Source organism: Rhinolophus sinicus, chromosome 1, assembly GCF_057876585.1.
Source record: "Rhinolophus sinicus isolate RSI-liver-muscle chromosome 1, RSI-T2T, whole genome shotgun sequence".
Taxonomy (NCBI): domain Eukaryota; kingdom Metazoa; phylum Chordata; class Mammalia; order Chiroptera; family Rhinolophidae; genus Rhinolophus; species Rhinolophus sinicus.
The window spans coordinates 5044580-5057531 of NC_142501.1; the positions used below are offsets into that span (position 1 = coordinate 5044580).

General features: G+C 51.9%; 1 protein-coding gene and 1 long non-coding RNA gene across 3 annotated transcripts; one reads left to right on the forward strand and one right to left on the reverse strand.

The window, feature by feature from the left end:
• The first annotated feature begins 2453 nt into the window (after window positions 1–2453).
• On the forward strand, window positions 2454–6770 carry LOC141570206 (uncharacterized). 2 transcript variants are annotated; one of them, XR_012494191.2, is made up of 4 exons: window positions 2454–3999; window positions 4192–4320; window positions 5390–5470; window positions 6567–6770. It is a non-coding gene; the product is annotated as an uncharacterized LOC141570206 (long non-coding RNA). The 2 variants fall into 2 exon arrangements; XR_012494190.2 differs by having other exon boundaries at window positions 2454–4320.
• On the reverse strand, window positions 5465–12077 carry LOC141570204 (uncharacterized). Its single transcript, XM_074326566.2, has 2 exons — window positions 9551–12077; window positions 5465–6640 (listed from the first exon to the last, which is right to left on the reverse strand). The coding sequence occupies exon 1, from the start codon at window positions 11059–11061 to the stop codon at window positions 10129–10131; it is 933 nt and encodes a 310-aa protein (XP_074182667.2). The 5' UTR covers window positions 11062–12077; the 3' UTR covers window positions 5465–6640; window positions 9551–10128.
• Between the last annotated feature and the right edge of the window lie 875 nt (window positions 12078–12952).

A 12952-nucleotide genomic window follows, 5' to 3' on the forward strand; every position in this document is an offset into this window, starting at 1 on the left:
AGATGGGAAGTTAGCTCAGAGAAACTTATCCTGGAGTTATAATCGCATGGGGCATCCAGCAGCTTCTCAAGGTAGGGCCCATGTCAGACTTACCTCTCCACCCCCAGCGCTCAGCACATGGCTACAGGCACAGGGAAGGGGCTCGGTGACTGTTTCTTTTAGGGTAAGGAAAGGAACACAAAAAGTGGAGAGAAGCAAGCAATTGGAAGTTGACATGAGATGCGAGAGAGAAATCCCTGAACTGCCGCAAAGCAGGTGATGTGTTAAAGGAGCCAGGAGCCAGAGTCCACCTCGACTACAGCAAAATAATGGCAGTTCACATTTATTGAGTACCTACTGTGTGTTAGTGCCACGCTAAGGGTTCACACAGGCACCACAATTCTCCCGACAGTTCAACTGAGAACTATTATTAAGTCTATTTAATGAGTGAGGCAGTTGAGAGCTCAGAAAGGTGAGGTTACTCACCCAGGTTCACCCAGCTAGCAGGGGCCAGTGCAGGGATTTGAGCACAGGCCTGGCTCACTGCAGAACCCACCCTTCAGTGCAACAATAGGCCCAGGCTATCGTAACTTATGGCAGCTCTACTTCCTGGGAGGTGAAGAAAGTTCAAGTTCAGGTTCACCTTCTGCATCCTCTCTCTCTTTTGTTACACACTGAGCACCACTGGCACAGCCTGAGTGGGCAGGGAGGCTTCCCAAGGGATGTTGAATACCTCATTTTAGGGAGATTTTAACTTCAGATCAGCTCAGTTCAGCAGATCTGGCCCAAGAGAGACAAGCCCCCTTCAGCCACCTGCAGGTCTGAGTGTGTGGAAGCTGACACTTCCCTGTGATGTGGGTACACGAGGTGCAAACTCCCCTCGCTCCCTGTGCCCCAGATATATGGGGCTTCCTTCTCTGAGCTTAGGCTAGGGCCAGTGTCACTCCAAAGCCTGCCTCTCTTTTGCCACTAACCAGCTAATGTGTACAAGGGGTTGCAAACTGGGGGCCACCGGCTGGGTTCAACTCAAGGACGTGTTTCCTCTGTCCTGCAGTGTTTTCAATTTTTGGACATTCCATGCACAAATCTGGATTTCCTTCTCCTGAAGAGTCAGAAACTGCGGAACCCTAGGCCTTTACCCTTGTGGCAGCAACTGGCAGGAGCTGACTGTGGCCTCCCCTGAGGGCCCAGGCTCTCTGTTCCCACAGTCCTGCAAACTCTCCACTGCGCCCCACCTGACCAGCCCGGCCCCTTTAGGCTGCCCATTCGAGGCCCCTGCTGGCGGTGTCCAAGTAACAGAGAGAGTGGTGACCTGCCCAGGCCCTGGCTGGCCCAGGCCTTCTCACTCTTGTGTGGTGCTCTATCCACTGCCCCTGCAGCTTCTCACTGAGCAGGACTTTGAGTCCAGGTGCCCTGGGGATGGAAGATTGGGGACCCAGCCACTGCAGAGAACAAGGCCAGCCAGGCAGTCCCAGCTGTGGTTGGGGGCCATCCAGTTAGACTCAGATCCTGGGGCCCAGGCCCAGGGCAGAGCTCTGGGAGCTTCCGAGGCTCTGCCACCACCATGGTGGGGTAGCTTCTCTACCCTGTGGGTGTCCCCCAGGGATCAGGTTATGCACAGGGGCAGAAGCCTTGTCTCAGGCAAAGAGAGGGAGGTGGGTGTTGAGAAACTGACTGGAGGAGGGAAGGGGAGGCACCGGTGTTCCCGTCACTGCTCCCCAGGAACAAAGCCCCACAGTGCTGGGCTCCCTCTCCTCCCCAGGCCCTGATCACAGCTGCTGGGTTGTGTCCCCAGTGCCAATCGTGGGGTCTTAGCATGGCGGTTGCCCCGGCACGGCTGCGCCAGGTAGAATGACAGGGTGGTGGTGGCTGGGAGTCCTGTTCAGGAGGGTCACTCAACATGGCCTCAGGGAAGCTGCTCAGGCAAGTGAGGCAGGTCAGAAGCAATGTCTACCTGAGCGCCCAGGATCCGCTCCCCTGGCAGCGGTGAGGGTGCAGCTGGGTCCCTCTCCCTGGCAGGCCCTGACCCACCTGTGCAGCCCCCAGGCCTCGGAGGGTTACCACCTAAGAGCCGGAGTGGCACCGGTGCCCTCTCCTTCCTCACTGCCAAGGGGGGAGGAGGGCATACAAGAAAGAAGAGAGAAAAAAGCCAGTGTGAGCTTCTTTCCCCCTTTAAGAGCCCTGATGGCCGCCGCCCAGACCCAGCAGCCCGAGGGAGGGAAAATGTGGGACAGACTCCCTTCCGAACTTCCCGAGTCTTTGTTCGGAGGAGGCCAGGGAGGGCTGTCTTCGCCAGGCGGAGGCCGCGGGCTCAGCGCTGCGCTCTATGGCGGCCACAGCGCTGGCAGCCTCCGCGCTCGCCCCGGGCGCCCCCTCCCGGCCTGAGTCCCGGACCCTGGCCCTGGCCCCGGCCCCGGCCCCAGCCGGCCGCGGAGGGTGCCCAGGGTGAGGGCGGGAGAGCGGGCGCTGCTTACCAGGTCGTCCCGGAGCGCCCCCGCGGTCCGGGCGGGCGGCAGCAGAGTCAAGTTCACGTCCGGCCCGCGGACTGTCCGAGGTCCGGGGCGCGGGCCCGGCAGAGCGAGGCCGCGAGAGGCCGCGTCCCCGGGTCACAGCCGCGCCTGGCCGGCGGCGCCGCTGTCACCCTGGCCTCACGACCCCAACTTTCCTCACAATCACGGAGCTGGAAGTTTCCGGGCTTCGCGGGCGCTGGGCTGGGTTTCAGCTAGGACGTCTGAGCTTGGCAACAAAGAGGGAGCGCGGGCCGGGAGAGGGGAGCAAAGAAAGAAATACGGTGGAAACGGGGCCGGCCACTCAGACATCCAGAGAACTTGAAATTCCACCAGAAGCTTTTGACTTGTTTTTTTCTTAAGGGGTAAACAACCACCCGCACTCGGGACATGCTCTTTCCCCGTGCACTGTCCCATGGCTGAGGCACCCTCCTCCCGTACCTGCCTGTTTTATAACCCACGCCAAAGCTCTTTTGGCAAAGTTTTTAGGGGGAAAGTAAGCACAAGCTGCTCCCCGAAAGGTGGTTGAAACTCAGGCCACGTCCCCAGTGCTGCAGCAGCCTAGGGGCCCCCTTTAGTCTATCCTCTTAGCACATGGGCATGGGTTAGCCATTGGGAGCGGCTACTCTGTGTTCCCATCTCAGAGCAAGGGCCAGCTAGGACCCCTGGTGCCCAGGGAAGGACCTGGGCTCCATTTCCATACAGGGTCCTGGGCCAGGCCCACCTGTTCCCAGCATGCACCTGCGGGGAATGTGGGACTCTGTTCTAGCCCCTCAGAAAGATGGATGTTCCATGTGTGAGGTAGGAGGATTCACCAGCCTGGCCCTGACCGGGAAGCTCTGGCCTCTCCCTCCTGGGAGCTCCCTGGCTGTTGCCCGCCATTTACTGCCCCCTTAGCTCTGCCTGGCTTGGAACCCTCCTAGGGCAGGATCCTGGGGACACTTCTGGGGAAGGCAGCCAAATGAATCTGCATGCACCATGGCCAAACCCAGTCCGGAGACTGTGAGGGCCCTTCGAGCACTGGAACCGAAGCTGAGAGGCACAGGGCATCCAGCTGCCCACTGGCCTTGGGAGACTCCTGCACTGCCTTGTGCGTCCATTTGTCTGCCCATCCTTACCTGCAAAACATGTTTAAGGAGAAAACACTCGACCCCAGGCCTGACTCCAAAGACTGTTTCAAGATGGGAGAGTGGCATTGTTTGTCTTTTAAAGAAAAATGAGTGAGGGGGCTGTGGAGGCCAGGGTAGGGATTGCGGGTGGGGGGGAATATGTTGCTTCTTTTCTTGTCCCAAAAAAGTGGGTAGAGCCACAAACCACTAGAGAAGCTCTCCCTGAAGTGGATACGAATTTTTCCTTCAAATGACTTCTCAAACAGGATCCCTTCTGGAGTCAGTCCTGGACTTCCACACTGGTTCATGGAAGAGGCTGCAACCATGAGGATGCCTGATGGTGCCACCCATCCACCTGGAAATTTCCAAACCTTGCCATGGGTCTGAGGACACAGGTGGTGGAGGTGGGCAGGTAGTACCTAGGGTTGGTGGGGGCAGCGTGTGGTGTCATTTTTCAGAGTCACAGATACTGGTCAGCTTATATACGGAGGCTGACAGCTCCCGGTGTCCACAGTGAACTTCATCTGGGGGAAAATCCACCTGCCAGATCCTTTCCCAGAAGGGGTGGAACGAAGTTTCTTATTTTGTTTTCACAGGAACAAGCATGGGCGTCAACTTTTCTCATTTCTCCCAAGACCTGGGCTGGTCAGCCATGCTGCTCCAGTAAAGCAACTGAAATTCCCTGTAGGCTGGGTGCCAGGGGTGACATTTCAGGAGACCATTCGGTACGTATCCCTCATTCTACACACAAGCTCCTTGCACAGAGGCCTGGCCCTTTCCCAGGAAGGGAAGCCTGCCTGCTCCCTCCTGAGGCCTTCTCGCCCAGGGGCTCCATCCCTGAACTACAACCGCTTTCTTTTCTGGGACTGGAAAATGCATTGGGAACTGTTATTCTTCCTGAGGCTCGAACCCATTTCTTTTCTGATTGTTGGTCACTGGCATTCAGTTTGTCCCAAAGGGGAACGTTGCACTGGCTCTATGAAAAACCATCAAGACCCTGTCTGGGCTGGCTTCATGGACCTATGCAATCAACCCTCATGCTCAATGCTCTGCTATTGTGGTCTTAAAACTCCTAATCCTTTTGAACATGGGGCCCTGGACCCCCAAATTATGTAGCTGATCCCTACTTTGGCTGTTGGTTAACGAGGTATTAAAGGTAAAAAAAAATTGTATTTTTTTTACTAAATTCTGTTTACAGAAATAATTCCAGATTCCATGTAAACAAGATAAAAATATTTTAATCAAAGATCATTGTATTTAGGAAAAACGTTCACCTTGAAAGGCAGGAAGTTGTTATGGAAATGGTACAGTCTGAGTGTCAGAATTGCCCATGCTCAGTCCCTGCGTGAGCATATGTGTCATCTCAGGGCCTTAGTTCCCAGGTACGGTGGGGGGACAGCTCCCACCTGTGGGGTGCTCCGGGAGCTGCATGGTAGGAGAGTGTAGCAGATCTGGCACATACCACCTACTCAATACAAAGCACCCTGACTGCCACGGTTATCATTTAATGCGAAGTCTCGGGTGCCGATTGCCTACTTTTAATATAAGTGCATTTTATCTCTTCTCATTATAAAAGTGATATGCACTGTTATAGAAAATTTGGAGAATACAGAGGAAGGAAGGAAGGAAGGCTTTCCCTCTTAGTCCCTTTACTCCAAAGCCTTTGGTCATTCACATTACAGTGTTTCTTTACAGTTATATAAATAGACATACAAGTACATTACATTTTTAAAATTTCTTTACTTTTACCTCATCGATTTATTTTTAAATGGAAACCCTGGTTTCACCCTGCAGGACAATCTGAGCAGGATTAATGACCTCAGGTTGTGAACTAATTCCAAGCAGACCACACCTGGACTGCAGCGTCACACGCAGGTATGAACCTACAGTCTCCGCCGCCACCAGGACCATAGGTTTATGATATTTACAGTTACAGAAGGGCCGGGTGATAAAAACTCTACATCACAAAGTGTCCTTAACCTGCTGCTGCCTCATCTTTCCCATTTGTAACTTGGTTAAAAATATATATTTTAATAGCTTCAGGCTCTTATTTTTAATTTCTACAGTCTGTTGTAGAATCTGCTCAGTCAGAATGAAAGAAACCACATCCATCAGGGCTTCTCCTCGGCACCTTTGTGAGGCCAGCTGGCTGGAAGCAAGGGGCCTGATGGGGCGGGGGGATGGGGTGCGACGCTGGGATGCCAGCAGCTCCAAGTGCAGGCAGAGCCCTGTTCTGAGACGCTCACTTAGTTTAAGCGCTAAGCCCAGCTGACAGGTCCACTGAATGTGCAGTAGATTCTAAATTGCACAAGAGCGCAGAGCAGACGGCAGGCAGAGGAAAAACACAGCCCCTGGACCCCATGTCCACACTGCATTAATGAGCTATTTGGGGCCCAGAAGCTCCTGGGAACTGAAGCTTGAAGGCAGGGAGAATCCAGGTGGGGTCAATTCTGAGCTTCACCTGCTACTGGTTGACTCTGGGCAAGTCACTCCTTTCAGTTTCCCCAAATTTGGAGAGTCTGGTGGTGGTAAACAGAAGCCCCAACCTCACAGGGCCAAAGTACTATATACTAGCTCAGGAGATGTGCTACATACTGGCTCAGTAGTGCACAGGGTCTGCCCACCCCCGCCAGCCCCTGCGAGTCTCACCCAGGAGGGCCTCCTCCAGACATGAAAGGGATACAGGAACAGCGAGACCAGAACCCCCATCCCACCCCTCGCCCAGGGTAGCACAGGAGACTGGCACATTCAGGAGAGGTGCATGGCGCCCCAGGACTCAGCACTCCCAACCAGAGGGTCTGGCTTCCAGGCTATTGGAGTGGGCCCCGGGGTAGGGATCCTCCTGCATCGGTAGTGCCCAGTTGGCACTGCAGCCCTGGAGACAAACCCAGCACAGAAACTGGGCCAAAGGACCAGGGAAGGGAGCCCCACCCCTCACACCCCCATGGACCGCTACCTGCCTTCTAAGCAGTTCCCTTTCGCTGGACCGGGGCATCCTCGTCATCCTGTCCCAGAGTCCGGCCCCGAGCCCCTGGCCTGCTACAGCTGGAAGAAAAGAAAAGAGGTATGTTTGTTTTTATTTAATTTGTTTATAAGAAGAAAAGTGTTTGTTATAGAAAATTTGGAAATTCACAAAGGCACAAAAAAGAAAACAAAAATTACCCATGAGATAATTACCTGGCACATTTTGTTGAAAGTCCTTCTGGTTGGTATATTTTCCAAATCACATATGTATACGAGTAGGTACTGTGTGTATGTGTGTGATCATACTATAGGTTATTTCGGAATTTTTTTTGTTTAATATGTTGTAAGCATTTTATATCATGAAATATTCTCTATAGGATGTGAAAAATAAAATTGAAATACCAATTAATTTTTAAAATCTACTTTATTCGAGTATAATTTCTATGCAGCAAGGTCCCTTTCGCTTGTACTGTTTGATGAGTTTTGCCTGTGTAACCACCACTACAATCAAGAAAGAAAACATCCATCACCACAAAATCCCCCTGGTCCTGCGGCAGGCAGACCCCACCTCAGGCCCCAGGCAACCACTGATATGAATCCTTTACCTTTATTTCATTTACTATACATGGGATCACAGAATGTGAACTCCTGCTCAGCAGAACTGACATTCATCTATGCAGCTAAGTCTATCAATTGTTCGTTCCTTCGTATTGATTTATAGTATCCCGTCCTATGTCTATCACAATTTACCTGTTCGTCATTGGTGGATAATTGGGTTGTTTCTGATATTTTGGCTATTGTGAATAGAGGTTTGTGAATGCTAATTTTTTTTTTTAAATTTTAACCAGCAATGTCAGTGGCACAGGTTGAGGTGTACCCACCCAGCGGGAATGGCCTGTGTATTTCCTGCCTGGAGCACGCCTGAGAGCTGTGGAGCACTCTATCCTACGGATGGATTAAAACTTTTGTCACTATTGTCGAATATGTAACCTCTTAGGGGTTTTGCTATTTTAAGTAATGCTGCTCGGAACAGCTTCATACTGATATTTTTCTGTATGGCTGTGCTGCTTTCCTGACGATGAATTCCCAGAAGCAGAAGTGTCAGGTCAAAGGGGATCTGAGTTTGGAAGGCCCTTGCTACACGAAGTCAGGGCTCTTCAGATTCAGTTTTCCGCATTTGCTTCTCATATGAAGGACAGGCATCATGATTCCCATTGTTCAGATGGGAAAACCTGGGGCTGAAGTGACCAGCCAGCGGCCACACAGCTGGTAAGGGGCGGTTAGGAGGAACCCGACCTCTAAGACCCATACGTTTCCAGGACAGCTTCCGGCCTCACTCTCACTCATTTGCCTATATCAGACATGCTCACAATTTTCCCACAAAGATTTCCATGAAAATCAAATTCTGGGCTGAGAGATGAAAGGCAGCCTCGTGTTAATTAGTCTGGCTTTGGTTTGGTTCATCCACCGAGTTTGGATGCGTGTGACTATCTCTGTGTTTTCATACACACGCACGCTGGCACTCTCACACCCACCAACACCAGTGGTGGCCAGTCCAGACGATCCGGTCCACATTGTCCTTCCAAACCCCCTTCGGAGCCGAGCCAGGAGCCACAGGGGGCCCTGGCTTGGCTTCCACACATCTACTCAGCAGACTTGGCCCAAAGGACGTCTTGTTATTTCCCCAAATCAAATCTCCCCCTGAGGACAAAGATCAGGCTGCTGGAGTGATACAAAAGCATGATCCGTTCCTGAGACGGCTGCTCCCAAAGACGTGTTGCAGCTGGTCTGGGGTTGGCTGAGCCCTGGCGCTCATCCAGTGCCCAGCAGAGGATGGGGGAAGTGGAGGTGCTCCTTGGAGCATGGGAGGCCTAGGTATCTGTAGAGGTCTCTCAGGCCACTCTGGGGCTATGCAAACAGCTTAGCATTGAAACTGAGACAAAGTTTGATTTCGTTCACTTATTTATCAGCTCCTATGTGTCTGAGAGGGCGGTACTCATTACCTTATTTAATTAACAAATATTGTTATCCCCATTTTATTGATGAGAAACCTAAGGCTCAGAGAGTTTAAGAAACTTGCCTGAGGTCACACAGCAGTGGGTACTCAGTCTCGGCATGCCTGCTCCTTGCAGACATCAGGCCCCAGCTTCTCTTCTGAGTTAGAGAGGTCTCTGCTGTGGTGGCTAGCAGCCCTAAGGAACACGCCTCCATTTGGAGCTAGCGTGGTAGAACCCAAGACGATTCTCAAGTGCTTGGAGGATACAAGTGGTCCAGACTCTCCTTCCCCGGTGCCCAAATCCTGCCAGGTCCCTGAGGAGCTTCCTTCCTGAGACTACTACAGGCGCACCCCACTGCTGAGGGGAGTCCCTAACTTCCTCTATTTAAGAAAGTGGTGGTGTTCCCTGAGTTGTAGCAAGAATCACCTCCTCTCAGGCCTGTGTCTGAGGCCTCCCTGCTCTTAAAGCCAGGAGGTCTAAAGAGGCCTTTGTCCACTGCAGAAGAAACCAGGAAAGGAAGAGCCCATTCTCTCAGAAAACATGTGTTTTCTGTTTACAGAGAGGCCTGTCCAGTTCCCATGCTTTGTTCTTTAATATGGAGCCAAGAAAAAAAAAAATCAAATGTGCAGCTTCCTCTCTGAGGTACATTTGGAGGCTGGAAAATCTGGATTGTTGTGGGCATACTGCGCTGGGCCTTGAGCTAGCTGGGCCAGGGCCTCGAGTCCTGTCTGCTGCAAATGTCCAGCATCACGTGGCCTTACTATACCAACCTGAAAGCCAGGTGCAAAGCTATAATGCTCTGTAGGTGCCTCCCAGGGAGGCTGTGGGTGGAGGTGAGGCAGGCAGCCTCAGTGTAGCTGGGGTTTGGTTTCTTCAATACCGAGTCTGTCTATGTGTGAAAGATATCCTGGGATGCTCTCATGCACACTTCCTGGCCTGTGTCACTGGCATGGCCGACGAGGTCGAACAAACCAGTCATCCTAGAATTACCCACCTTTTCACTCGTCAGATGCTTCACAGGGGGTGTCTTTTCCCATCACTTGAGCAAAGGGACACTGGTAACAAACAGGTGGATGCTAACTTGGCACAGATCTCTAGGCTCCTTACTGGGCACCTTCAGTGAGCAGAGGGGCTTAGCTCTGGGTAGGAGGGTCTTCCTGCTGCGGATGAGGCAGCAGTGAGCTAAGGTAAGCAAGAGAGTCGGCAGCCAGCTGTGCCTACTGAAGGGAAACTATTATCATGCAGCCAGGTTAGCACAGAGTGTAAAAGCTGAGACGCTGAATTGGGGATCTGGGTCCCAATGCAGGCTGTGCCCCTTCTCCTGCGAAGCCTTGGACAAGTTGCCTCTATGATCTCAGCGCCCTCATCTGTGAAAGGGGGTGACTGATGTTACCAGCACGTAATGGAACTGCTCTAAGGAGCAATGAGAGGACACGAAGGCATACGTCCCAAGCCCGCCTGGCACTGGTTTTCAATAAATGGCAGCTGCTATTATGATTTCGGGGCGTCACACGTCTTTGAAGTGGGACTCGGACTCCAGCATCAGTTCTCACAGCTCACATACGCCCCAGTTCACAGCCAGCAGAAAAAGGGGGCTCTGGCCTGCGCAGGGCCTGGCTCTCTGGGACTAGCTTCCTCCCAGCAGAGAGGGTGACAGCAGACAGCGAGGCTTAAAGGGAGCCTCGCGTCCCGCCCAAGGGCGCTGCGTCCTGGGCTGCCACTGGGACGGGTCGCACCCCGCACCGCGGGCTTTGATCCGCCCGCTTTCCCGCTGGCAGGGACGGCCAGCAGCTCGCGTCCGAGGGGGGGGGCGGGGAGGGTCCGCCCAGCCCGCCCCACTTTGATCTCTGGACCCCGGCTGTGAGGTCCCAGCTCTGGCCTCAGGGTCCAACGCACCTGGGGGCGGGCGAGGACAGGAATGAGGAGCACAGCAGGAAGTGCGCGCAGGACCTCCTCCCGGAGCCGCGCCCTTCCGCCACGGCGCTCAGCGGCCTTGACCTTCCAGGCCGCACGCCCTTCCGTCCCGTTCCGGAAGCCAAGACCAGCGCGACGGGCGGTGCGGACGCAGCGTGGCGGCGAGGGGGTGGGGGCGAGCGGGGTTTTACGTGACCGGGGGCGGGGTCTCTGCGCGACCGGCTCCGGAAGCCCGGGCGAGGGCGCCGCGGGCCTGCAGCGCGAACTTAGCGGCGCAGCCGAGGCGGACGAGGCGGGGCTCGGGGCGTGGCCTCCACGCGCTGGGGGCGGGACCTCTGCCTGTCGTCTCCAACTGCCGGGGCGGTGAAAGATTCGGAAGTAGAGTCCAGAGGGCGGGGCCTGCGCGGAGCCCTGCGCGGCTGGCTCAGAAGCTCTGGGGAAGGCGAGGCAGGGCGGTGCTAGGGGCGGGGCCTGGGCGGGGCCTCTGTGCGGCTGCCGGGCGGTGGTGATTTCAGTTTCCGCGTCCAGCCCTGCCCACCTGGATCTTGCTGGGCGTTTCCCTGGTACCGAGATATTTGAACTAGATTTCATCTAATTCAGATTTTCATTACTTTAGATTTTCAGTTTTTAAAGTTTGATAATTTTCTTTTTTCCTCCTCTACAACCAGACAGTAGAGACTTTGGAAAACCTAGGAATGAACAAATTAAAGTGAGAAATCTATCAAATCTCACAGCACAAGTAAGGAACAGGAGCTGAGTGTGGACTCTGGTCTTGAGTTTTTATATATTTTTTGAAAATGTATAGATTTTTAGCACCGTACATGCATTTGAGGATGCCTTAAAAAGAACTGATTTTTTTCCTGAGTGCAAAGGCATGCATTTTTCCTTCATTTTTGTATCTTTGAAACAAAAATGGGATAGTACTATACATATTGTTTTGCAACTTTCTCCTTTCGTGCATGGCTATGTTATAAATGCTCATATAAATACTGAATGCTCATTTACAGTGTTATTTGTAATCACAGCCCTGTGTTGGGTGGTCCATATTTTATTTAACCTATTTGCTATGATTGGACATTGATGTTCATAGCTTCCATCTTTTCCTTCTTTTATGATGAACATGCTTGCAGTTAAATCTGCATGTTCATGAAAATTCCTTGTCATAAATCCCTAGCTATGGTGTGGGGACAGAGTCCCAGAGAGCAGTTTCCAGGCTCTCGGCCTCAGGTGGAAAGGGGCTGGCTCGGGTAGTAGATGGCCATCAGCTGTAACCAGTTAGCCAATTAGCCACTGATGTAAGTGCCGCGGCTGCATTGGTTGGAGAGTCTGTTGGTTGGAGAGTCGGTCGGTTGGCAGGCAGAGAAGCGGACAGCAGGTTGCAGATCGTGTGGATCCAGCCGCCAGTGAGAATATAGTGGTATGACTCCCCTATCTATGGCTCCGTGGGTGTTCCTTTTTGGCCTCACCATATCCTGCATTCTTATGTGGGGAACGGGAGCAGAGACCCCGCAGGCCAGGCCGCCTCGCACAAATGGCGCAGCGAGCAGGGTCCCCTGCACCACATATGGAATTGCTGAGTCAAAGAATATAATCACTAATGCTTCATGTACCCCTCCATTTTATGTTCTCCAAATTTAAAAAGTAATAAATGACGTTTTAACAAATGATACGACTCAAGAATACTGTATATACAAAAAATGATCTCTCATGCAAAATATACGAAGAACGCCTACAACTTAACAAACCCAATTAAAAAGTGGGCGAGGGACTTGAACAGACGTTTCTCCGAAGATGATGTACAAATAATTGATAAACACATGAAAAGATGCTCATCATTACTAATCACTAGGGAAATGCAAATCAAAACCACAATGAAATACCACCTCACACCTATTAAGGCTAATAAAAAAACTATGCATTGGTGAGGATGTGACGAAGTTGGAACCCTCATGCATTGCTGGTAGGAATGTAAAATGGTGCAGCTATGTGGAAAACAGTGTGGCAGCAGTTCCTTGAAAAATTAAACATAGAATTACCATAGGACCCAACAATTCCGCTCCTAGCTATATACCCAAAAGAATTGAAAGCAAGGACTTTAACAGATAATTACACATCCATGTTCATAGTAGAATTATTCTCAACAGACAAAAGGTGGAAACTAAAATGTCCATCAGCAGACGAGTAGATGTGGTATATGTGGTCTATACATACAATGGAATATTATTCAGCTTTAAAAAAGAATAAAATTCCAACATATGCTACAACATGGCTGAATTCTGGAAACATGCTAAGAGAAATAAGCTAGACACAAAAGGACAAATACATGATTCCACTTACATGACGTTATCTAGATTAGTCAAACTCAAATTGAGAGATAGAAAGTAGAATAATGGTAGTTACCAGGGTCTGGGGGGAGAAAAGAATGGGGAGTTGTTACTTAATGGGTACAGAGTTTCCGTTTGAGATGAAGAAATTGGGGAGA

Excerpts from the sequence above, each read along its gene's own strand:
- LOC141570204 (XM_074326566.2), bottom strand. The coding sequence starts at position 11,061 with ATGAAATCTAGTTCAAATATCTCGGTACCAGGGAAACGCCCAGCAAGA.